At 43.4% G+C, this 25,087-nt stretch overlaps 1 protein-coding gene across 1 annotated transcript in view; it reads right to left on the reverse strand.

The window, feature by feature from the left end:
* Positions 1 to 24,800, reverse strand: part of PRELID3A (PRELI domain containing 3A) — a 176,055-nt gene extending 151,255 nt beyond the window's left edge. The window contains exon 1 of the mRNA XM_069219939.1: positions 24,628 to 24,800. Within this exon, the coding sequence (XP_069076040.1) occupies positions 24,628 to 24,659 (32 nt within the window). The 5' untranslated portion in view covers positions 24,660 to 24,800. The remainder of the gene's footprint in view (positions 1 to 24,627) is intronic.
* Between the last annotated feature and the right edge of the window lie 287 nt (positions 24,801 to 25,087).

Consider the following 25,087-nt stretch of genomic DNA (forward strand, 5'->3'; position numbering starts at 1 on the left):
GAGGCTAAAGCTGTAAACGTGCACATTACTCAAGTCTACGTGAAGTGACTAGAAACACACATATGCCAAGAGTCTCTAGAAGAAAATTCATATTAGTAACGAAAAGGCCGACTAATTCTGCCTGGTCTGCGCTGAAGGAAGCTTTCTCCAAAAGGACACAGTTGTCATATGAAGGGAAGAGGCAGTAACTCTAGGGCAGTGGTTCCCAACCTGTGGTCCGGGGACCCCTGGGGGTCCGCGAAGCCTTCTCAGGGGGTCCGCGAGAGCCTAGAAAATTAACAAATATGAACAAATATTGACAAATTAGGTCCCCAGCTTCCAGTAATGACACAGGCGGGGGTCCCTGGATTCCGATGATGATTCAGTGGGGGTCCCTGGGTTCCATCAATGTTAAAGTGGGGGTCCACAGAAGTCAAAAGGTTGGGAACCACTGCTCTAGGGCATCACTTAGTACTGGCGCAAATAACCCTAAAGATTCACAAGAAGGTTTTTCCTAGAATGCAAAGTGTTGGGACTAAGTAGATCTTCCCTAGTGAGAAGTAAAATCCTTGTGTCTGTCTTATGTCTCCCTCACATATATTTGTTTTGTTTTTCGATGATTTATTGCTGTCCAATGTCATTTTCCAAAGACTGAAGTAAAGTTGTGGAGGGCACAGTTGGTGGACTGTGCAATCAATGTTGTGACCCAGTTCAGCAGATGAAAAAAGTAAGACGGCTGATAAATAAATAAATCGATAAATACATAGATACACAATTAAATGAAAAGCTAACGGGAGGACATGGAGGATGAAATTAAGGACTATGGGAATGTTAATAGTAGCGACCATAGACAAGTGACTATTTTTTCTATTTCAAAAGTGTTGATCAATGTTTAAGCAGGGTAGCAAATGTACGAGACAGTGAAAAGGAAAGGTAAGTATTAAAAGGAACCTTAAGTTACTGTGTTTTTTGTAATGGCTAATGCTTAACTGTAAGAATTAAAGGTACTGTATATAAGCTGGTGGCATTATTAAAATTAGAATCTTCTTCAAGTGCCTTGACATTGTCTAAGTATCTTCCAATAACGGTACACGCACAGCACTGTTTTGTGTAAACAGATTTAACTTTCCCACTCCCACGAGTACTGCGTGAACAGGTAACAATTATAAAACAAAACAATGTTTCCATGGTAACGAAGTCATCCGGCTAGTTTTTTCTGTTCTTTTAAAGTAAGGTGTAATAATACGATGTTTTACGGTGATATTTGAACTCATCTTTATCATGCAGTTGTGCATTTCCGATCTACAATTGAGATCAATACTTTTTACTTCACTATACTCGTCTTCTACCGACGTCTTTGTATCTGAAAAAGGCACTTTCCTAAAATGCTTTCAGCCTGACCCAGTGCAACAAAATAAATCTGAATTGTAAAGTGTGTACTTTCATCGTTGCGCACTGAGCAAACCACGAGGCGGCATCCTTCGATCCCCAAGAGAACTATCAGGGGTTATTATTTCCTATGTACAGTAAAGGGTAAACAAAGCGAGGAAGGATTTTCCAGGAACTGAAGAGCGTTTTCAACTCAAATCAGCATCAGAGACATGCAGGCTCTTTGGAAACGGCTAAAGGATGAAAGAGCTGAGGAGGGGCCAAATATGTTCTTGGGAAGGACGATTAAAGAAAATACGTTTTTCTGACCCTTTGAGAAAAAAAATCCATGCCTTTCAAAGTCCTGAAAGGAAAGTAAATTCTTCACTTTGCCTTGGACGGCACTACGCCCTTCAAGTCACTGCAGAACACCCAACTCACATCACTTTGTGGTTCTCCTGTGAATCGGTCTTAACATGTTAAAATACATGCACGGCAGAAAATAAAAAAAAAGCAGACATGACACCTGATTACTGAGAAAAAAACCTGCTCTACAAGTCAAAATCTCCCTCGTGTCAAAATAAACACCTATGTACTTTTATGCATTCCCTCATTATCCTATCTTCTCACCCGTGTTAACACATGAACATCCCCAGAAAGCCTAGCCTTTCTTACCATTTGTTGGACTTTTTGCCTTACGCAGGGTCATCCCCAGTCTTTTTGCCTCCTTCCTCCTGGTTTTTCTGACCTCTCGCTGTTGGCTCTAGGACTCTGAGCACTTTATCACTGCTGACCAGTGTTAAAGTGCAGGTGCTCTCCCATCTAAAGTTGGTATGATTGGCTTATACCTAATTGGCATATTTAATGTACCTATAAGTCCCTTGTACAGTGGTATCTCTATACCCAGGGCCTGTAAATTAAATACTACTAGTGAGCCTGCAGCGCTGCTTGCGCCACCCACTGAAGTGGACTTTTAAACCTGTCTCAGGCCTGCTAGCGCAGGGCCTGTGTGCACAGTTTTCTGCCACAGGGACCTGGCACCTAAAGTTACTTGCCAGGCCCAGAACTCTCCTTTTACTACATGTAAGTCACCCCTAAGGTACGCCCTAGCTAGCCCTATGGGCAGGGTGCCATGTATGTAGAAAGGCAGGACATGTGCCATATTGCATGGCCTGTCCTGGTAGTGACAAACAGACTAACTTGGTGTCTCACTGCTGTGAGTGCTGCCATCTCATAGGATTGCATTAGAAATGCCCTGCCTTATGTGTAAGGGGTATTGTCTGATTTATGAGGGGTAGCGTAGGCATGTTTGGTATGGTTGTGATGGTGACAATAAATGCTGCTTACTGGTGTGGGTGTATTTTTTATTACTATCACAGAAATGCCACTTCTAGAAAGTGCACATTTATCTGTGCTTATGATTCTGGTGTTTTGCAGCTTGACTCCAATCCACGTCTGGGCAGAGTGACAGTTGGGGCTTTGTGCATACTTTTCAGACAGCCTGTACACAGGGAGGGTGGAGGTGTCACAGAGGTGCATCTGCATACTGAATAGTCTTCCTGGGCTGAGAGAAGGGAGAGGCAGGGCACACCTACATTTGTAAAGGCTGTGCCCTGGCCTCACACAATAGGGTCGTTAACCCCCCACTGATGTTTGGAGCCTGTGCTGAAAGGAGAGAGGGGGCACTCCCAGAACCAGTTGTAACTGGCTGGAACCCCCTCTCCCTACCATTGTAAAACACTGTAACAACTGACTATAAGTACAGGGGGATTTTCCCCACAATTTGAACACTCATGGAAATTGAACCTGGACACAAGACGCTGCTGAATGGACGCACCAGGAAACCGCCTTGGACTGCTGCTGCTGTGCTAACCTGTGACCTGCCTGGTCACTAGAGGGAACTGCCATCATCTGCACCTCTTGTGCTGGCCTGTAGCTGGACCCACCAGCCTTGTGCTCTTTACTGCTTCATTGTTCCCAGGGGCAGGGTGCCGTGGCCCCTGACCCCTGTAACCTTTCCCTGCACGAGGAGTGCTGCCTTGATATCCCCTTTGCGCTGAGAGAGCGCTCTTCTGTGCCCTCAGGCACTTCGAGGCACCTGTTTCATGCTGGAATCACCGCCACAACCCAGGCTATAAGTATGGCCTTAGCGCTTTGAAAGGCGCTCCTGGATGGCCCCCAGTAATCACGGTCCCCGGAGGGGCCTGTCAATGGTCTAGAGGAGGTGCGTGCCGCCCTCTTCTCCTCAAAAGGATGTCAGAGGCCCCCATTTTGCGCATAGGAGCACCGGGGGCCCCACTGTTCATTTTCTAGGCACTGGAGGTGCCTTCATCAAGCCAGGTACTGTTAAAGGAACAATATATAGAACATAAGTTCTTACTAGAGACTTCTTCTGATTTATATGTTGCCTACCTGTTTTTGATGGTGTTTCATAGGCATATGCAAATGTTCCTTTTATGGGCATGACTTGCTAATATGTTTCCCTAACTTGCCATATTTTTTCTAATGTTCCTACTATGGGCGTTTTATGATATTCTTATGACAAGTGTTCTAATGTGATAACTTGTTTCCTGACTACTGCTTATGTTGCAGGATACTGAGTAACCTCAGGGGTGTGGAATTTATTAAAATATCTACTTGTCCAGGGGACAGGTTGCTTCTCAAATCTACTTGTCCTGTAAAAAGATCTACTTGTCCCTTTGGTGCCATGTAGTGTGGCGACAAATTATGGCAGCAATTAATAGCCTCTCTGATTATGCCAGGGCTACTACCATAGTAGGGCTTGAATACTTGGAGTTTCAATCCCTACTGTAGCAATTTCCTTATTTTGCCACCTTTCTGCAGATCTGCATACTGGGGCTGGAGGAAGCAGTAAGCAATAGTTCCAGGGCTGGAATGCCTTTGAGTCTGCAAACCTACTAACCTGCATGTTTTAAAGATTTTTACCAGCTTCTCTCTAATATTTTCCCATAATAAGAAAGGTTGGACATTTACTCCTGACAATGGCAGAATTAGAACTTCTTCCAGGGTTGGGAAGAAAGTGGCTGGAGGGAAAATGAACTTGCAAATGCTCAATAGATTTTCACATGAGCAAATCTACACATCGTATTTACCCACGCTAAAATACAGTTCACAAATATTTTATAGGGGTACGACATATACCATGGGTGCACTTTTGTGACTTTCTTTAAGAATTTGGGGCCAAAAGTAGGTAGGTTCAGATTTGTGACCTGCAAATTGCGAGTCGCAAATCCGAATGTAGGATGGTGTCCTTGACACCATCTGTGATTCGCAAGGGCTTCGCAAATGCCCACATCATGAATAATCATGAGGTGGGTTGCAATTTGCGACCCCCTCACGAATGGTGGCCTGCTGGAGACAGCAGACCACCATGCTGTGACTGCTTTTCAATAAAGCAGTTTTTTTTGTAATGCAGCCCGTTTTCCTTAAAGGAAAACGAGATGCATAACAAAAACGAAAAATGAAACGTTTTCGTTTCATTTTTTCAGAGCAGGCAGTGGTCCACAGGACCACTGCTTGCTCTGAAAAAATGTTTACAGTGACATTCACAATGGGAAAGGGGTCCCATGGGGATCCCTTCCCTTTTGCGAAAGTGTTAGCACCCATTTGAAATGGGTGCAAACTGCGATTGGTTTGCGCCCACGTTCGCGGTCACAAAACAATCCTACATTGCACTGCGAGTTGCAATTAGGAAGGGAACACCCCTTACTAATTGCGAGTCGCAAACCTGTTTTGTGATTCGGTAACCAGGTTACTGAATCGCAAAACTGGGTTTGTGCATCGCAATGTGCTTTTTGCACGTCGCAAACACCGAAAGTCACTGTTTGCCACATGCAAAAAGCTACCTACATGTGGGTCTTGGTCCCTAATTAGGTCTGGTGTTAACAAAGACATTTTGTTTTTATTAAACTTCTATTTCTCTCTCTTTCGGCTGGCTTTACTGTGAGTGATCGCATTCTGCTCTTCCACAAGGAGCATATTGCCACACAAAGTAGATTTGTTCAGTGTCAGGAACTACAGTGGCAATCAGTGACGTAACGAAACTGGAGGGAGCCCCTTTGCAAAGAACATGGAGGAGCCCCCTCTCCAGACTCACTCAGGGCAGGTGCTGTGCTGACGGGGCCCCCTGGAGGGCGGCTGCGGGGCCTTTGTTATGCCGCTGGTGGCAACGTGTGCTTTAAGAGTTCAAAAACTTTTGGGGGGGGGGTTTTGCCAATGTTTGTTACAATGTTGAGGGCCTGGTAGCTCCCACAACAATAAAGTGTTACAAAAGCCATGTCAAAACAAGACACGCATTGATGAAACTAAAAGACTTATAAAAATATGTAGGATCAGTTGGCTTTGTCAGTGTTTGTTTATTTTTATGCTTCCCATAATCGTGTTGAAAATGGTTACACTGATTTTCCATTAGAAATATTTTTGGGAAATATTAGCATGCATCAACACATTTTACTAAATGACACTTCATTTGCATATAATCAGAGAGCATTCTGGGAGCATTATACTTAGCCTCTTAGCCTAAACTTTTCAAACATGTGTGTACATGTTTTTTTTTTTGTACTACAACCAACGTCAGTAATGAAGTGTGACCTTAAAACATTTATTTACAGCACGCACCTTAATAATGAAGGCTTTCAAATAATGAACCATAAATACAAGTTCGAACAGCATTATCTTTTGGAAACACATTACCTCAACTGCAGAGAGTTCAACTCTTTGTAAACAGGCAGCCAAAGGGTTTGTGCTGAAGGGGGTTGGGCCTACTTGTCCCAAGGACAAAGTAAACATAAAAACTTGTTGCCCTTGACCCCAAACAAGATGTCCTGGGCGTCAGGCGATAGGAATTCCACATCCCTGAACCTGTGTGTTATGTGTAGCAGGATAGTACTGATATGTGATGTTTGGTCTGATAATGTTGTGTACAATACAGTATATTTTCATATAATCTGGTGTTGTGCTTCCTTTGTGGTGGGGATATTGCGTCACATGTGTACAATCCCTACTGTAGCAATTTCCTTATTTTGCCACCTTTCTGCAGATCTGCATACTGGGGCTGGAATGCCTTTGAGTCTGCAAACCTACTAACCTGCATGTTTTAAAGATTTTTACCAGCTTCTCTCTAATATTTTCCCATAATAAGAAAGGTTGGACATTTACTCCTGACAATGGCAGAATTAGAACTTCTTCCAGGGTTGGGAAGAAAGTGGCTGGAGGGAAAATGAACTTGCAAATGCTCAATAGATTTTCACATGAGCAAATCTACACATCGTATTTACCCACGCTAAAATACAGTTCACAAATATTTTATAGGGGTACGACATATACCATGGGTGCACTTTTGTGACTTTCTTTAAGAATTTGGGGCCACAAGTAGGTAGGTTCAGATTTGTGACCTGCAAATTGCGAGTCGCAAATCCGAATGTAGGATGGTGTCCTTGACACCATCTGTGATTCGCAAGGGCTTCGCAAATGCCCACTTCATGAATAATCATGAGGTGGGTTGCAATTTGCGACCCCCTCACGAATGGTGGCCTGCTGGAGACAGCAGACCACCATGTCTGTGACTGCTTTTCAATAAAGCAGTTTTTTTTGTAATGCAGCCCGTTTTCCTTAAAGGAAAACGAGATGCATAACAAAAACGAAAAATGAAACGTTTTCATTTCATTTTTTCAGAGCAGGCAGTGGTCCACAGGACCACTGCTTGCTCTGAAAAAATGTTTACAGTGACATTCACAATGGGAAAGGGGTCCCATGGGTATCCCTTCCCTTTTGCGAAAGTGTTAGCACCCATTTGAAATGGGTGCAAACTGCGATTGGTTTGCGCCCACGTTCGCGGTCACAAAACAATCCTACATTGCACTGCGAGTTGCAATTAGGAAGGGAACACCCCTTACTAATTGCGAGTCGCAAACCTGTTTTGTGATTCGGTAACCAGGTTACTGAATCGCAAAACTGGGTTTGTGCATCGCAATGTGCTTTTTGCACGTCGCAAACACCGAAAGTCGCTGTTTGCCACATGCAAAAAGCTACCTACATGTGGGTCTTGGTCCCTAATTAGGTCTGGTGTTAACAAAGACATTTTGTTTTTATTAAACTTCTATTTCTCTCTCTTTCGGCTGGCTTTACTGTGAGTGATCGCATTCTGCTCTTCCACAAGGAGCATATTGCCACACAAAGTAGATTTGTTCAGTGTCAGGAACTACAGTGGCAATCAGTGACGTAACGAAACTGGAGGGAGCCCCTTTGCAAAGAACATGGAGGAGCCCCCTCTCCAGACTCACTCAGGGCAGGTGCTGTGCTGACGGGGCCCCCTGGAGGGCGGCTGCGGGGCCTTTGTTATGCCGCTGGTGGCAACGTGTGCTTTAAGAGTTCAAAAACTTTTGGGGGGGGGGTTTTGCCAATGTTTGTTACAATGTTGAGGGCCTGGTAGCTCCCACAACAATAAAGTGTTACAAAAGCCATGTCAAAACAAGACACGCATTGATGAAACTAAAAGACTTATAAAAATATGTAGGATCAATTGGCTTTGTCAGTGTTTGTTTATTTTTATGCTTCCCATAATCGTGTTGAAAATGGTTACACTGATTTTCCATTAGAAATATTTTTGGGAAATATTAGCATGCATCAACACATTTTACTAAATGACACTTCATTTGCATATAATCAGAGAGCATTCTGGGAGCATTATACTTAGCCTCTTAGCCTAAACTTTTCAAATGTGTGTACATGTTTTTTTTTTTGTACTGCAACCAACGTCAGTAATGAAGTGTGACCTTAAAACATTTATTTACAGCACGCACCCTAATAATGAAGGCTTTCAAATAATGAACCATAAATACAAGTTCGAACAGCATTATCTTTTGGAAACACATTACCTCAACTGCAGAGAGTTCAACTCTCTGTAAACAGGCAGCCAAAGGGTTTGTGCTGCAGGGGGTTGGGCCTACTTGTCCCAAGGACAAAGTAAACATAAAAACTTGTTGCCCTTGACCCCAAACAAGATGTCCTGGGCGTCAGGCGATAGGAATTCCACATCCCTGAACTTGTGTGTTATGTGTAGCAGGATAGTACTGATATGTGATGTTTGGTCTGATAATGTTGTGTACAATACAGTATATTTTCATATAATCTGGTGTTGTGCTTCCTTTGTGGTGGGGATATTGCGTCACATGTGTTGTGTATGTGCAAACGCTTTACACATTGCCTCCGGGTTAAGCCTGACTGCTTGTGCCAAGCTACCAAGGGGGTGAGCAGGGGTTATCTTGGACGTGTAACTCCCTTGTCCTGACTAGAGTGGGTAAGTTCTGCCTGGCTGAGGTGCATACCCTAGCCAACCAGAAACCCCATTTCTAACACCATTCATATATCAAGGATGTTTAGTTTTCTAGGGCATTCCTAAACAGCTCATGCACTTTATTTTTGAAACATTTTGTTTTCTAACAGTGGACTTAAAGGTCACCCATTGCTTGCCTTTTTTTGGCTTCATTGTCACTCTCACTTGCTTCCTTCTTAATTAGTTAGCTGCCATAGGCTTCCTTCGTCTTCGTGTGTTTGTCAATTCCATGGAGCATGGACACATTACTTGTGTCCTTTCAGTGCTCATTTTTAGGCACAACCTTTTTCTTTATGTTTAATCAGATTTTTTCAGCTGGCTTGCTTCTGTACTTCTCCAACTTCCATATTCCTCCAGTGGGAAACTGGAACCATAATGCAGTGCACCCCCACTTTTTGCCTAGTTTCTGGATGCAACTTGGACTGGTGTATACTTGGAACCTGCTAACTAGGTCCCCAGTGCCATTTTTCCTTCACTAAAATTGCAAAGGTATTGATACAATTGGCAACACTTTTAGCTGCCAATATAAGTCCCTAGTAAATTGTACTTAAGTACCCAGGGTACGGGGTACAAAGGGTAGGACCCTGAGGGCAGCAGCACAGATTGTACCACCCTCTGGGCAATGCATCTAGATGCACCCAGCACTGCCATTGTAGGCTGAGTGTACTGGTGCAATCCTAAAATGCTAACTCGACATAGCACAGTGTGTGCCCTGTCCACTACACAATGCATGCATTATAGGTAAGTCACCCCTCCGGCGTGCCTTCTAGCCCTAAGGAAGGGTCCCCTAAAGTGTTGCATGCGAGCTGACCCCTCCATTTCATTTTCCTCCATCTTGCATGGTACGAATATAGCCTACCAGGAATAGGGAAGTGACCTCTGCTCACAAAAAGTGGTCACTGTAGGAAAGTCACTCTTTTGTGCATGGTTACCCTCACTTTTTGCCTGTTATCAGTGTGCTTAGACTCTTTTCACTGGGATACGACAACCAGGACCCCAGGGATTGTGCTCTCACCTTTAAATTTGATTGCCTTAATACCCTTTATACCCCACAATTGGCATACTGGTGTACCACTGTAAGTCCCTAGTAAATGGAACTTGGGTACCCAGGGCATTGGTACACTAAGGGCCCCCCCATGTGCTGCAGCATGTATAATGTCACCCATGGGAGCCCAGTAAACTGTGACTGAAGGCCTGCCATTTGCAGCCCGCGTGAAAAGGTGCATGCACCCTTTCACTACTGGTCACTACACCAGGTCACTGTAAGTCACCCCTATGGTAGGCCGTTTCAGCCCAAAGGGCAGGGTGCAGGTTCCTGTGTGTGAGGGCACCCCTCTATGAGCAGAGGTGCCCCTATGAACTCAAGTTCCAATGCACTGGACTTCGTAAGTGCGGAGAAGCCATTTTACCCATGTACTAGCCACAGGTCACTCACTACCTGTGGTCCGGCTACATAATGGTAACTTCGAACCTAGGCATGTTTGGTATCGAACATGTCGGAATCATTACCCAATACTAATTTCAGTATTGGTGGCATGATTCCATGCACTCTGAGGCTCCTTAGAGGAACGCCTAGTATTGCTACTTGGTAAGACTGGTGTCTTCCAGGGTTTTGCGAGTATCCCACGCTGCTGTAGCCCCTCAGACAGGTTTCTGCCCTCCTGCTCCTTGACCAGCTCAAACAGGGGAAGGCAGAACAAAGGATTTCCTGTGGGAGAGGGAATGCAACACCCTCTCCCTTGAAAATAGGTGTTACTGGGCTGGGGAGGGGATAGCCTCCCCACGCCACCGGCATGCTTTTAAGGGCACATTTGGTGCCTTCCTTGCATAATCTGGTTTGTACCAGTTCAGGGACCCCTGGTCCCTGCTCTGGTGCAAAACTACACAAAGGAAAGGGGGTGCACATATGTCCTCCAGGTGGCCACTTGATTCTGCCATCTTGGAACCAAGATGTGCAGAGGTCCCTGGGAGCATCTGGTTGGTCAGGACAGGTATCTGATGCCAGTGACCCCCTCTGATAGGTGGTCACTTTGCCGAGTGACCAAGCCCCCTGTTAGGGCTACTTAGGGACACCCTTGTAATTGGGTCCCCAGATTCAGTGTGCAAGACTCCACCAGGACTCCTCTGCATCAACCTCTTCTGCTCCTGGCCACCAGAACCGCTGCTGGACTTCACAGGAACCAAACAAGTCTGCAAGTCCCGAGACAACCTCGCCAACATTGTTTCCCTGGTTCCTTCCAGCAATCGCAAAATTTCCATGGCTGTGCATGCTCTGGGGTAGGCAAGACTTCAACTGCACCAAGGAAGCAAGAAGGAATCTCCCTTGGAGTGAAGGAGTCACTCCCCTGCATCCACAGGCACCTAAGGCATCGACGTCTGACTGCTGAGATCATCTGTCCTCTGGATCTGCAAAGACTCTCTAACACAGGTGGTGGTTCTGAGGGGTCCCCTGGGTCCTCTTTGCCTTGTGTCCAACTTGGGAGACAGTGAGCCCTTGCCCTGTGCACTGAGACTGTTGTGGCAACCAAGGCTTGTTGACTCCTGCGCCAAGGGATCTTCAGGTTCCAAGTAGCCCCAGCCACAACACTTCAACCTTGCAAGGACAGTCTCCTCTCTGCTGCTTCAGCGACGTGGGACTCCTCTCCAGATGTGCTTACTGGGTTCTGTATGCAATTATGGTGCAATAGGCTGTTGAATTACAACTTCTGTTGATGGTAAGCACAGTTCATGTTCACACCTACACACTTAAAGGAAGTGGCACATTTTAGACATTTTAATTTGTAGGCGCTGAGCAATACAATAACCAGTCTAAAATCGTAAATATGAAGTTAAGAACACTGTGGTTCTAGTGTCATAAATTATCCTTCTTAGATTTATTTGAACTAGGTAAAAAGCTAACTTAATATTTATTTTCTATGATATTGTTTTGTTTCTTTTTGTTTTTCCATGACCAGCTTGCTAGCGTTAATGATGTTTTAGATTAAATGTTCCTGTCTCCAACAAATTTGCACAATCTAGAGTACACAACAACCTTGTTTATATGAAGAAAGCAAGGGATCTTGAGATAAACATTCAAAACAAGACATCAATCATTACATTTCTTTACAATGCTGCAGCACCATTTGTGCCTAACTGGTCAATACTGGCTTAAAATGTAAATGTTATCAGAAATACTGATTATACCCAGTTCTGGATATGAAACTTTTGGAGGAACTAACAGTCAAAATGTCAACCAATCCCTCAAAATTGTACTTTCATCACTAATGAATAGAAACATCCCACAGTACTAAAGGTACCTAATAATTCCACAGAATGCACAACTGTATACCAACAGCTTTGTCTTAGTGGACTTTCAGCATCAGTTCAATCATTTGGGAACTACATTTCGATGTAAACCTGGTTTAAGTAAATATTACGCGACCATATGATACATCAGTAATTTCAACAGGAGCTTTCCAATCAAGATTGCAACAAATCCTTAGATTTAAATTATAAAGTTTAACTAACTTTTTTCATTTTGGTTAGGGTCATTTGGAAATTGTTATTTAACTGTCATATTCCACCAAATATCATGTTGTTTTCATTTATAATTACATACATGTTTTAATCACAATATGGTGCAAGGAATGCATTGTTATTTCATTCAATATTATTAAAATTGCATCACCTGCAAGTTAGAGTATGAGTGGAGGGGTAGTATTTATTCGAGAGGTATCCAATTGTAGTGTTTTTGAATATTGCTATAGATCAGCAACAAACACATTAAAAAGTTAGGTACAAGCACACAACCTTGTCAGACACCATACAGACTAGCAAACTCTGCATTACACCCCCTTTTCCATACCAAACACAATCAATGTTATTTGTAAAGTATTATGCTGCTCTTCAATCCCTAAGGGATGTCCACAACTTTGATCAACCTGTCAAATCTTTTATAGTCACTAAACACCAAATCTAAAAGGGTATTTTAACAGATCATGTTTAGACCAAATAAGAGGGCATAGTTCAATTCTTCCAATGGCAGGTCTAAAATATGCTTGTGCAGTTGTAAGCCTTATATTTTCTTCTGCTCATTCTGCTATGTGGGAGGGCAGAAATTAAACACATATGACTTGTTACATTCGGAAGCGGAATTAGGCTATAATTCATAAGATCACTCAGGCACCTTCCCTACTAACAGTTATAATAGAAAGTGTCCTCCACTAGCAGAGTACTCAATTAGGGACTATAATGACGTTCATAGCAGTGGTGTAACAAAGGCTCCCAGAGTCCCTGCCGTGCAGGGGCAGGGGCGGAGCCCTCAGCACAGTGCCTTGGACTAAGAGCTGCTGAGTGAGTCCGGAGGGCGGCCCCTTCATGTACTGTGCAGGGGCCCCCCTTCAAGTTTCGTTGTGTGAGGACTGACCAAATATCTATTTCATTCAAGAAAATGCCTCTGAGTATGAAAGCCACTGCAGGGGCCTTGTTTCTTTTGTGCTAACATCATAATGCAGGCAAAGTAAGCAAATAATTTCCACAATGCTGCTCCTGCTCCATCATTTCTGCGTGATTTTCCCCTTTTAATGAAAGTGACACAAACATGTGCGGCACTACAGGCATCCAATTTATTATCTCTAGTAGATATACATATTTCTGCTAAATATATAGTATGTCTGATAGCCATAATTCATCAACTTTTTATAACGTTTCTCAAGATTGTGACTCCTTATATTCCGTTTTAACTGCAACCACATGAACACTTTCCACACTACATAAGCAGACCATCAAGAGGGCATCATTGAAATCATGTGTCGAACATAAAACCGAGAATGGGATCAAATATCACAAAATCGCATCATATGCACTTGAACTCTATTAATGGTCCCCGAACCATCACAAAGTCTTCCCACATTATTAGCATTGAAAACAGCTATTTAATTAGCGCCTCGTAGTCATTTTTGATCAAAGCAAATTCATATAAATTCATGCTTTTTGCCCCAATTTACATTGCTATTAAGATGTCGATAAAAGTGAATGCATGTGTACCTCGTGTTTTATGGCAATGGGCCGTAAAAATGGAATGTGTGGCAGGGCTCTGGTCTAGCAAATCTCAGTCCTTTTGTACCACCACTGATTTGCTTTCATTGTACACTTATAAGTAAAACGAAACCTAACTGCCCCATACCATGAATCAGGAATTTTAGCGCCTGCAGCAACTGCATTCGCCAGGTGGAGTATATAAGGTACCCATAGGTTTTGGAAGACCAGGACCTATGGGTACCTTATATACTCCACCTGGCGAATGCAGTTGCTGCAGGCGCTAAAATTCCTGATTCATGGTATGGGGCAGAAATCCTTCCTATATACAAGAAAGGCGATCGCTCAGTACCCTCAAACTACCGGCCTTATTGATGCGATCCAAAAAATTATAGCGCGCCTCGTCTTAGGGAGGATACAGGAATGGATAACAGACTCAGATATTTTGACTCCGTTGCAGGCGGGCTTTAGACCTCATGTAAGCACCCTTGATCAAGCCTTTCGTTTTGCCCTCTTATATTGGAAAACAGTTTTTTTGGGTAAGGGCAAGTTATATGCAGCTTTTGTGGATCTAAGATCTGCATTCGACTTGGTTCCTAGGCCTAAATTATGGGATTGCATACTGGAACAGGGAATGCCCAGGGCTCTAGTGCGACTCCTAGTGAATCTTCATGCACACACCTATGCCCAAGTCCGCTGGGGTAAGCCTGGCGAGGTTACGGACAGGTTCCATGTTTTGAAAGGTGTTAGACAAGGATGTGTCCTGGCTCCCACTTTGTTTTCCCTGTTTATTAACGGGGTTACCAAATATTTTGCAACACATCCCACGGATGCTCCCCAGATAGCGGGAATGAAAGTACCATTGCTCATGTTCGCGGATGATACCTTGTTATTATCAAAGACTAGGCAAGGGCTCCAACAGGCCCTACTCAGATTTGAGTTATTTTGTGACGAGAACGAGCTAGAAGTAAATGTTTCTAAAACAAAATTTATGGTACTAAGAGGTCGAACACAAACTGTGGCAAGGGTCAAAATGTGTGGTGCTATTCTTGAGCAAACTAATGAATTTACATATCTGGGTGTGCATTTTAGTGACAATTTTAGTTGGAAACCCCAGATTGATATCCAAGCACTTAAACATGCTCAACTAGGCGGAGCCCTTCTTAAGGAATATAAAAGATCATTTACCCGCCCAATGTCCCCACTTATGGAAATCTATGGGTCAAAAATTCTTCCCTCAGTCTTGTATGGGGCAGAGCTTTGGGGTTATAGCAATCTGGACCGACTGATGCTGGCCCAAAACAGATTTACAAGAGGGGCGGTTGGTCTTCAGAGGTCATCCCCACGTATTCCGCTCCTTTATGACCTTGGGCTCCAACCGGTGGAAGACCAAGCCAGATTTCGGCCCTTGGCCTTCTGGCGGAGGTTGTGGTCTACCCCAGAGCTGTTATTATATGCGAAAGCATGTCTCGAGGTAAGGGACACCCTAGGATCTGATAAGATTGGCTGGTTTAAGGGTGTTAGAACCACTCTTTGTGCCATAGGTCTAGGTGCCCTTTGGCACAACCCTGACTCAGCTACCTTTCCTTCAAAAAAAGTGCTGAAACAACTATATTGGGAATGGGTGGTAGGCACAAGACACTCATCCCTTATAGGTAGTTCCCTTACAACAACATTTTTACACGTGAAAGATGCCTCTGCAATTGAAAAGTACTGGGATGTTATAACAAAACCCATGGACCGTAAATTATATCACCAAGTTAGAGTGGGCTCATTACCATTAAGGTGTTTAACCTCCACCTGGGGTACTGGTGGCCCAGATAAATGCCCATTGTGTACTGAAATGCGGGAAAATGTGAGCCATTTGTTTTTTGTTTGTCCATTATATGCTGCCCCAAGGAAGAAGTGGTTGGTACCCCTATGCAAAAGTCTGGGCACACAATCGGCCGAGACTGCTTGTAGGATCCTTAAAACTGATCCTTCACCTACTATAGCAATAGGGGTGGCCAAATTCCTGGGGTGGGCATGGATAATTCGTTTTGAATCACTAAAACAGCTACATGTTTTAGATAAGTAAATTATCCTGAATTTTAGAACTGAGCCTTTTTAAAGTCATGTACTCCTTTTTATTATTATGTTAAAATATTTAACAAATGACGCATTAGATAGATTTAATACGTTCTTAGTAGCTTTTATGAAATATTGTATTTATTGTTATAATCATTAGCACTGACAATTTTATAAGTATTATGACGTGTAGCATGTCTTTTATGATGAAATATTGAATAAAGACTTCTTTGACTTGAAACCTAACTGCATGTTGATGTCGCACGTTTCCGTGACACGTACTAAAAAGGCCAACAACTGTCGATTTGTCTTTACAATACTTTTATAAACATAACTAGTATGTTCTCAGTTGTGCTATAGAAAAGTAATGTCAAATATGAATTTTGGGAATTGATGTCATGTAGCTTTGTAAATTTCAAGCGAGTACTCTTCTCATCTTGTCATTAGAGGGCCTGTTGACGCTAACATTTTTTAGCTACACTTAAAAATGAAGACTGAGCTTTGTCCTGAGTAACAGACTATTCAAAGGTGGAAGAACCTAGACACCAAACAGAAACAACTACTAATAAACGGATGTCAACAAATGGGTTTGGACCTCACACATCTTTAACGCAGTTACACTACATTTTCTGGCAATCACCACAGCCCTCAGTCCACAGATGGTGAATTTTCACTCTTCAACACACAGACTGCCAAATTCCACACAACAAGCAAGTGTGTGCAGTCCACATTGAAATTAAACTGGCATACCATATTATCCAGTGCTATATATGACACCCAGCAATATGTTAATCTGGATCAGCTCAAGCGGGAAGACCCACATGAATCCTTTAAACGTGGTTTTATACCATATTAGAGGGAGATACATGCTAAACAAGAAACAGTTAACAAAATGTGATAAAATAAGTAAGTGTTACTTAGTTATGCTGCCACTTTCGTTCTCCAGCACCACAAAATATCCTAAGACAACTAGAAATGAGTATGTCGGAGCTCTGTACCATGATATATGGGATAAATTACCATGAACTGTTCGTAAACAGGATATTGCAAGTCATCAAGGACTTCCGTGAGCACATCCAGGTGAAAAACTACTAAGTTACTGACTCCTCAAAGGATATGGCAACCCATATGTAAAGTGTAAAGATTGTACCTGCTGCACAGCTTCCCCTTTAGGAATTGTCTTGGGAAGTAGGCAGTAATCAAGGGACCACAGCCTGCTCCACCTGATGTCTTCTGTGAATGGAACATTTTTTAAAGCAGCACTGGTTCCTTGAGGGAACATGGGCTTCTTTTAAAAAAAAAAAAAAAACTCCTATTTGGGAATGAAAACTAAGGGATGGTGGTCTGCTGTTCCTTGCAAGCCACCATCCCAGAGTTTCTAGCCAATCAGAGGAGGTCGCAACGTGCTAATCAATGGCAGCTCCCTTGCTATGGCAAAGGAGCGTTGCCCCACTGGCTGTGACAGAAGCAAAAAAATAAAACAATAGTTTACTATCTTTTTTTTCTGCTTCTGGCACTGCCAGCTGTGCAGGGAGGGGCGAGGATGGGCCACGGGAGGTGGGAGGAGGGGAGAGAGCACCTAAGTGCACATGTGTGTTTGGCCAGCCGTCTGAGGCCCCAGTCACCGCTGCTCAGACCAATCCTGGCACTGCTTTCATGAAAGGTTTTGCATGAAAGCAGCACCAGGATTGCTGGGGAGCCTGTGCTGGTGCGCGGTAGGAGGGAGCAGGGACAGAGGCAAGGTAAGTGCTTTTTTATTTTTACCTCATCTCCTTCCCATCCCCCCCCCCCCCCTCACCTTGAGTTATGCGGTAGCCGGCACTGCTGCTAATAATTATTTTTTACACTGCGGTTGAACATTTTGCAGTGTGATATGTTAGTATATAAGGTGCATCACAAAATTAGAGTCAGGTCATAGAACATCAGTAGGCAATTTGTAACCATTTGTACACACATCTGACCCTTAATTCTTTGTGATAAAGAACATTTTGCACAAGATGCACGTATATAGTACTCAATAACTATTTACAGGTATAAGCACATTCTTCAGCAGTTTTTATGCACACAATCACACAGACATCCACACAAACAGGCACAACCCATCCACCGACAGCTCCTATATTAGTCCTCTCCTACTGGACCCTACAACTGTCTCCTGGTGAAACCTGCACTCCCACAACACTAAGATCTTACACTGTCGACTCAGAAGGAAAGCTCCTGCATATTCTGCATGCACATCACACAAACTATAGCACATCGACTTGCATCAAAAGAGCACACTGCACCATACCAAAAGCCCACAAATCTTGCTCACAAAAAAACATTACCCTGTATTACCTACCACTTACATGCCGAACTCGCCTCACATATCCCAGCCTACAATGCACAAGAGTTAGGAAACAGTTTATGCGCAACATTCTACATGCTATTCCTAACATCCACCTGAACATAAAAACACATCACAGCTGAATTTGAAAACGCACACTTTACGGACTCCCTACTCCAGGAACCTGCTAAGGATTGCTCACCATGCAGCTGTAGAAGCGTCAAAGAAAACTCGAACTACCATCTGTCACACAATAACATAAATAACAACGTAAGGAAAACTGTATGGCTGCGGGTTCTCAGATCCTGCAATCAGCCAAGAATTGCTCCGCCATAATCCACCACCACCCTAACCACTCTGGATGTAGCAAAAGAATGCTGAAACTTCCTGGTATATATGGTGATAGGAACAGCTGCTTACACAGGAATGTTCTCCTTCTCTCCACCACAAAACTGAAGACCTCTCTCTCTCTCTCTCTCTCTCTCTCTCTCTCTCTCTCTCTCTCTCTCTCTCTCTCTCTCTCTCTCTCTCTCTCTCTCTCTCTCTCTCTCTCTCTCTCTCTCTCTCTCTCTCTCTCTCTCTCTCTCTCTCTCTCTCTCTCTCTCTCTCTCTCTCTCTCTCTCTCTCTCTCTCTCTCTCTCTCTCTCTCTCTCTCTCCCTCTCTCTCTCTCCCACCCAGCTCTGTTCAAAGTCATTTATTTTATTCAGGGTAGCTGCGTGTTCTCATGCAGTACCAGCTCTAGTCCTACCTGCACAATCTCCTATCTATTGGGTGCTGTCGCTGTTATTTCTTACTGTGCTGCTTTGCGGACCAGCTGCACTGGAGATTTGTGTTTAAGTTGTGCCTGGTGCAGTTTTGGGTCAAATATGTACTACTGTGCTAAAATGATCCGTTTTTAATTGTCCTCGTCACCATTTTAAAGCTGACTGTCCTCACTCTGCAATAAACGTATAACTCAGGGTCATTAGCTATTAAAAGGTACAACTATACTCTTCAGTAGTCATCACCACACCTTGACCTACTTTCTTTCCTAGATCAGCCCATCTGCCACTGAACCCTCCAGCTGTCTCCTGGTGTAGCCATATCATGCTTCTTTTGATACAGTGACACATCACATTTTGTTGACCCATCTCGTGTCCGTGGGCATCCACAATCAGGCACAGTACTAGATTGTTCCAATTTAACGGACAGGTATGAGATAGCATTCACTTCTCCACTCAAATGCACTCCAAAGCCTACTTCTTATGGAGTGCCATAAGGATGTCCTTCAGTTTGAATTTGTTTAACAGCTATGTGGCTCCAATGGCAAACTATATTCAACCATTTAACCTGATGTTTATGATTGATACCGATGACAGATTGATCCTGGATTGTCGCAATTTTTCCAATCATAGGCAACTCCTATGCATCTGAACATGAAAATTGTGGCCTTCAGATCTCGCCATAGCTCCCTCGTCAGAGGCACTGTCAGAAATGTAGCTGCTCTGTTTGATAGCTCTCTCTCTCCCCTGTCCGCCACGCATCATTCAGCTCTCCTCATCTTGATTTCACCATAATCGTCAGTTATCTAAAATCAACCGTTTTTTGTTACTCTCAGCTCGATAAACAGTTGCCCAGGTGGTCACACGGACTCACCTTGACTACGGTAATTCTTTATTCCCAGGTCACTTATGGATCTTATGGATCTACTGGCTCACCTTGCTGGTATCCAAAATGCCATGCTCTGGGTTATTTTCCAAATACTTTGCCTGGTTCATCTTTCTTCCTAGATCACTTACCTGTGTTTGCTCCCTATACCTCCTTATGTAAAGTCCAAGTTGTCTAGTTCATCCCAGTGTTAGTTTTTCCATCACACTGAGAATTGTGCTCTACAATCTTCTTCTCACTGGCTCTGTGAAAATTCTCACGATGCATCCGCTTTTTTAGGTGTTTGTTCTTTCACCTTTCTTGTCGCTAAGGCTTGGGACGACCTACCACTCAATCTTTGCTTCATTAACAACTACATGGCTTGATCAAAAGCTTTAAAGTCCCATCTCTTTACTCAGGCTTCTCATTATTAGCCATTCAGCCAATGTCATAACATCTTGCTGACATCTACCTATTTAGCACCAAAATACCATGATTTAATGATAGCACGCTCTACAAACTGTTGAAACACTGACATAACAAAAACTGATGGGCCACTCTAAACAAATACATGCTACCACTCGCCAGGGAACTGCCTGCACACTCAGCACACGGCATTTAGAAATACCACAGCGTCCATTTTCATAAGCTGTACACAGATATACAGAAATATAAAAAATGAAGAATATAATCTTTTTAAGATATAGTGGAATGAATCATAATTTTGCTCAAAGTCTGTATCTGCTTTGTCTACAGCATTTTAAATTGGAGAGAATCATTCCCAACCCAGTTTTTAGCATATTGACCCTAGATTCTTATCAACTAAATCTGAACAATTTAAAAACAAGAATCCTAAGAACTTCCTGTCAATTCTCACAACTCCACCTGAAGCTACTTAAGTTTGCAATGTACTGCTGTTACCTTTTTCACAAGCTACTCTAATATGCACTGTTAATACAATATGTGCTCAGGAACCAAATAAAACAGTAAAGACAGATGGTTTATGCTGCGCGTAGCCTCCCTATCTCAATTGGCACTGCCGTTTCAAAGCAACGTGTTCATGTTGCTAGAATATTGTGGCTTGTTTTGAAAATTTAGTATACCTTCTTTTCCAGTGACTGGGAAATGAATGTAACCAACCGCCTTTCGGTCTTCTTGCTTTCAAAAAGTGACAGAAGGCAAGCAGGAACTGTGCTTTGCTGCCACTTGCTCGGTCTATTTCAGGCTACGGTGTTTTCTTATTACAAGCAAATTCTACTTTCAGAACTCGCAAAAAGAAATACCAGGGTGGTGGGATTTAGGATTTAGCAGAGTGGCAGTACCACCATAAAATAGTGATGCACCGCGCTTGGGTAAACTCACGTTACCAAGCCTCATTTAAAGTATTAAACATTTACCCTTTAGTTTTTACACTGTACAGCCTTTACCCCACAGTCATTACCATGCAGATAAATACAATGCAGTTAGTAATTTTAGTCTACGGGTATCTTTTCTTTTTAAAATACTATTATTTTAATGTTGGCTAAAAAAATAGTGTTACGGTATGGGTACAGATAGAGGGGATTAATGGTAACTTTAGGGTTAAGGGGTGTGTAGAAGTATAGGGGTAAGGATGAAGTTATGATTTGGGGGTGGGTATTGGGCGGTAAAGGGAGGTAAGGGTAAAAGGGGGATAGGGTTTTTCTTATAGCAGATGTGCTCTTGGCTGAGGCATGTAGTAGGTTTAGAACATGAATACCCGCAAACATTTTCCCAGGGGCCAAAACATTTGGTCTGTGATATGACCGAGGGCCGCACTGATGCCAGCAGGGTGGTGGTCGATGGGGCAGTGGGCTGTAAGGTGGATGTAGGGAAGGTGAACCATGTGCATCTACTGGCTGAACTGCACAATTTGAAACCAGAAAACCTGGATCCATCCCGGCTTACCCACTTTGTCAAATTGTGTGTTCATAGACAATTGTTTATTTAATTTTCCCTCCTTTTGCTTCATTATCACTTATAAGAGGACATCCAAATACATGACTTCAGAATGCGCGCTATACAGAACCTGCTCCGGTGTTTGATTTAATAATGTTGTTTCTGTATAATAGCAACCCAAGCCACCCAAAGGGTGCACATAACTGACTTGCCTCTTAGTTCACTATTGGCATTGTTGTCTGGGTCGTAGAAGGGGCATGAATGTTTCTAAATTCATATTTGAAAACTGTCATTTAAAAAAAAAAACTTCTCAATTTACTGATATAATCTTTTGTACTAAGGTGAGACTGTTCTGCATGTTACTGAAATACAGTTTTTGAATGTATTTTATCATATTTTAACACCTTTGCTGCAAGATGTCTTTAAAAATAAAGGTGTTCCTAAACTTAAGCGTGTAGGGCACCCTAGTTACTTCGGTTCTTTAACATCTTTTAACTGTAGAGCTGAGTTGAGTAAACAGCAGCCTAGTGCTACTGTGAAGCAGAGGCCACATATGGGGGTCAGTGGGGCCGCATGCTGCCCCCGGGCTGTACTTAGAGTATCACTGGTTTAGAAGGTTAGGATGTGTGTATCTGTTTCTCTTTTGGTGATGCTCTTTTGATGTTGGCAGCACTAATCCTCTATGCAACGGTGCTGTAGATGAGCATCTGCTTTTCATCAGAAAATATGAGGAAGGAGGAGCTCCGTGTGCAAAGCACAGCAGCTCTACCCCGAAAGTAATGTTTTACAGCCTGTTGGAGCATAAAAACACAAACTGCCATCCCATTTGCATGCTTTCGCCAAGGATAGGAGCATGGTAACATCAGTACTTGCCTGTAATAAATTATCACAATAACTAAGTACATTGTTTTCCTACTGGTGGTGTGCTCTAGTATCAGCAAATGTCTGTAAAAAACAAAACAAAGAGCCCCTTTGGCGACTGCAAATAGAGGGTTGAGGCCTAAGGCTGAGCTCGCTTATAGTGTAATGAAACCCTGGTCACTTACAATATTCTTACAACATATGGTAAACGTTATGTCTTATGATACTTTATTTTGGCATTGTCCATCAAATTCTTTTAAACTTGTTGTCTTGTGCTCCTTCTTATGAAAGAGCCACTACGAATGCAGATATACAGACCAAACGTGGAATCAGTACTCTGAAAATGAAAAACCAATATACTGCTTGCAATTAGTCGCAAAACATAACTTAACAATGTTCAGAAGTCACTTTCTAAACTCGCTACGTTCTAGAATGCATGTCGAAATGAAGATAGATTACAGTTTTCCTGGTATGCTCGCCAGAAGTGAAACAATAAACATGTCTTGTGACGACTACGAAATGTCAGGGAACAGTAGTCCAAAAGAAAAAGATGGTAAGCTTGTTTTTTTCATTGTTTTTACAGCAGGTGAAGTTCTGCTCACTGGGCAGCTTTTCACACATTTTGTAGGCTCTGACAACAGGCACTGTAACACCACCATTCAACTTCACTAGATTTTTATATTAGAAAAGTAATCTTATTACATGTGAGTTTTGCAGATAGTCACTCTTTGGACTACCTGTTTGCTCCTGAGAACTGCCAGTACTCTCCCATTACATGTATTGCAGCGGTGCTGAGAGATGCATGTACTCTTCCTTTCAAATTAAACAAGTGCAGGTACTCTGTACCGGACTCTATAAGTCCATTTAAATAACTGATAATAATCAAATTAAAGACAGGGTGTACGTGTATTACAGATTCCCATGACATCTTAAAAAAACACCAGGCAGGTTGCACTGCAAATTTCTGTAAATGTCTCATCTTTAGAGCTGGAAATTCGACCCAAACCCTATTTCCCGTTAGACAAAATAGCACCTGGGGAAAATGATTCTGTTACTGTTGTCCGGATGAATGTTTTTTCTCACGGTGGAGCAGGGTCAATGCAAGGTATACTTATAAAGGAAAGGCAAGTGGATTAAGGTAAGGCATGGTCTGGTTCACCATAATATCACATAAATTTTACAAGGCTCACTTTAAATATTTTTCAGAGAACGAATGAGCTAAGATTGACAAAGGACCACCAACCTCCACCGAATCATCCCACTCTGGAGTTCTGCAAGAATTCTACCCATGAGGAGAATAAGCAATGTCTGGCTTCTATACAACATCGCTTGCCCTCTTCAAATACTTCTGTTTCTTAAAACAAAGTGAAAATATCTGTGAGGAAATTTCAAGAGGGCAGAGTGGTTTACATATGGGAAAGCGAGGATTAATCGGATGAAGATCATCTGCCTTTGGTATCCGCCGGGAGTATCAGAGGTGGTGTGACCTGAGCAACGGCTTAAAACCGACGTCTACTCTACAAAAGCGAGCATGGGCAGCGATCCTCCAAAATGATTATCGTAGACGGTTCTTACAGATGACAGTGGTCGTAAGGTGTTTCTATAGGATTCGGTAGGGGCGGTGGTCTTAAAAATGATGGTGGTCCAACAGAAAAGGTAATACTGGTGTAGTGGGAGTTAGTTGAGTAAGGTACGAGAGTTCCTAAGATGATAATGGGCGGAGCGGGAGGATAATGCTGAAAGGGGACCACAGCTGTGGCAGGTAATAGCATAGTTAATACAGGCGCTGCTCGGACAGTTTCCTGAATGGCTGCTGCAAGAGGGGTTGGGGACGGATGCCTCAGGGAGACTTAAAGGGTTACCTTCTGGTAGTAACTAGTGCATGCTGTCCGCCATGCACCTGCTGCTGACAGCCTAGGCGTTAAGCTTGCTTCTCTACGGAGGACGACTTAGGTTACATTCTGCCCTCACGTCAGACCTCTGACGGGCCCTACAAGGCCGTGACCTCTCTCTCCTCTGCAGTGTTCTGACCAGACAAACATTGAGACCGAAAGGTGACAAGGGGCGTGGGACCCGCGAGGCGTCTTCAAAGCATCCGTCTCTGCCACTCACCTGAACACATGTTCCGAGCTCCAGATCTTCATATCTGCAGGTTCCGTTCAGTGCAGGGAGAGAGCTGCAGCACGCGCCCGTACAGCTGAGCCGGTCCGGCACTGCAGCTCCTGCAGCCGCGGCCCGGTCTGCCCTGACAGCGTCTCTCTCCAGCGCGCGCATCCTCCCTCTGCCTACAGAACCGCACGCGCGGCCACGAGACTCCCTCAGGAATCCCACGGAGGCGGTGGAATACGGTCGCGCGCCACACTCTGTACGTCAGAGAAAACGCAGCAGGAGGAGGATAGAATGCGAAGATGACGTAAATACGGGCACGCGCCTTTAGGCACCGGTTGACGCTCAGCCTCATCATACTGCTGAATTCTTAGAAACGAATCGCTCGTGCTTGGAGGAGGACGGCGACAATATAGATTTCATGGCCCGCGAGCATGGTCGTCGAAGAGGTCACATCACGTTCCTC

This window comes from Pleurodeles waltl, chromosome 2_2 (assembly GCF_031143425.1).
Source record: "Pleurodeles waltl isolate 20211129_DDA chromosome 2_2, aPleWal1.hap1.20221129, whole genome shotgun sequence".
NCBI classification, from domain to species: domain Eukaryota; kingdom Metazoa; phylum Chordata; class Amphibia; order Caudata; family Salamandridae; genus Pleurodeles; species Pleurodeles waltl.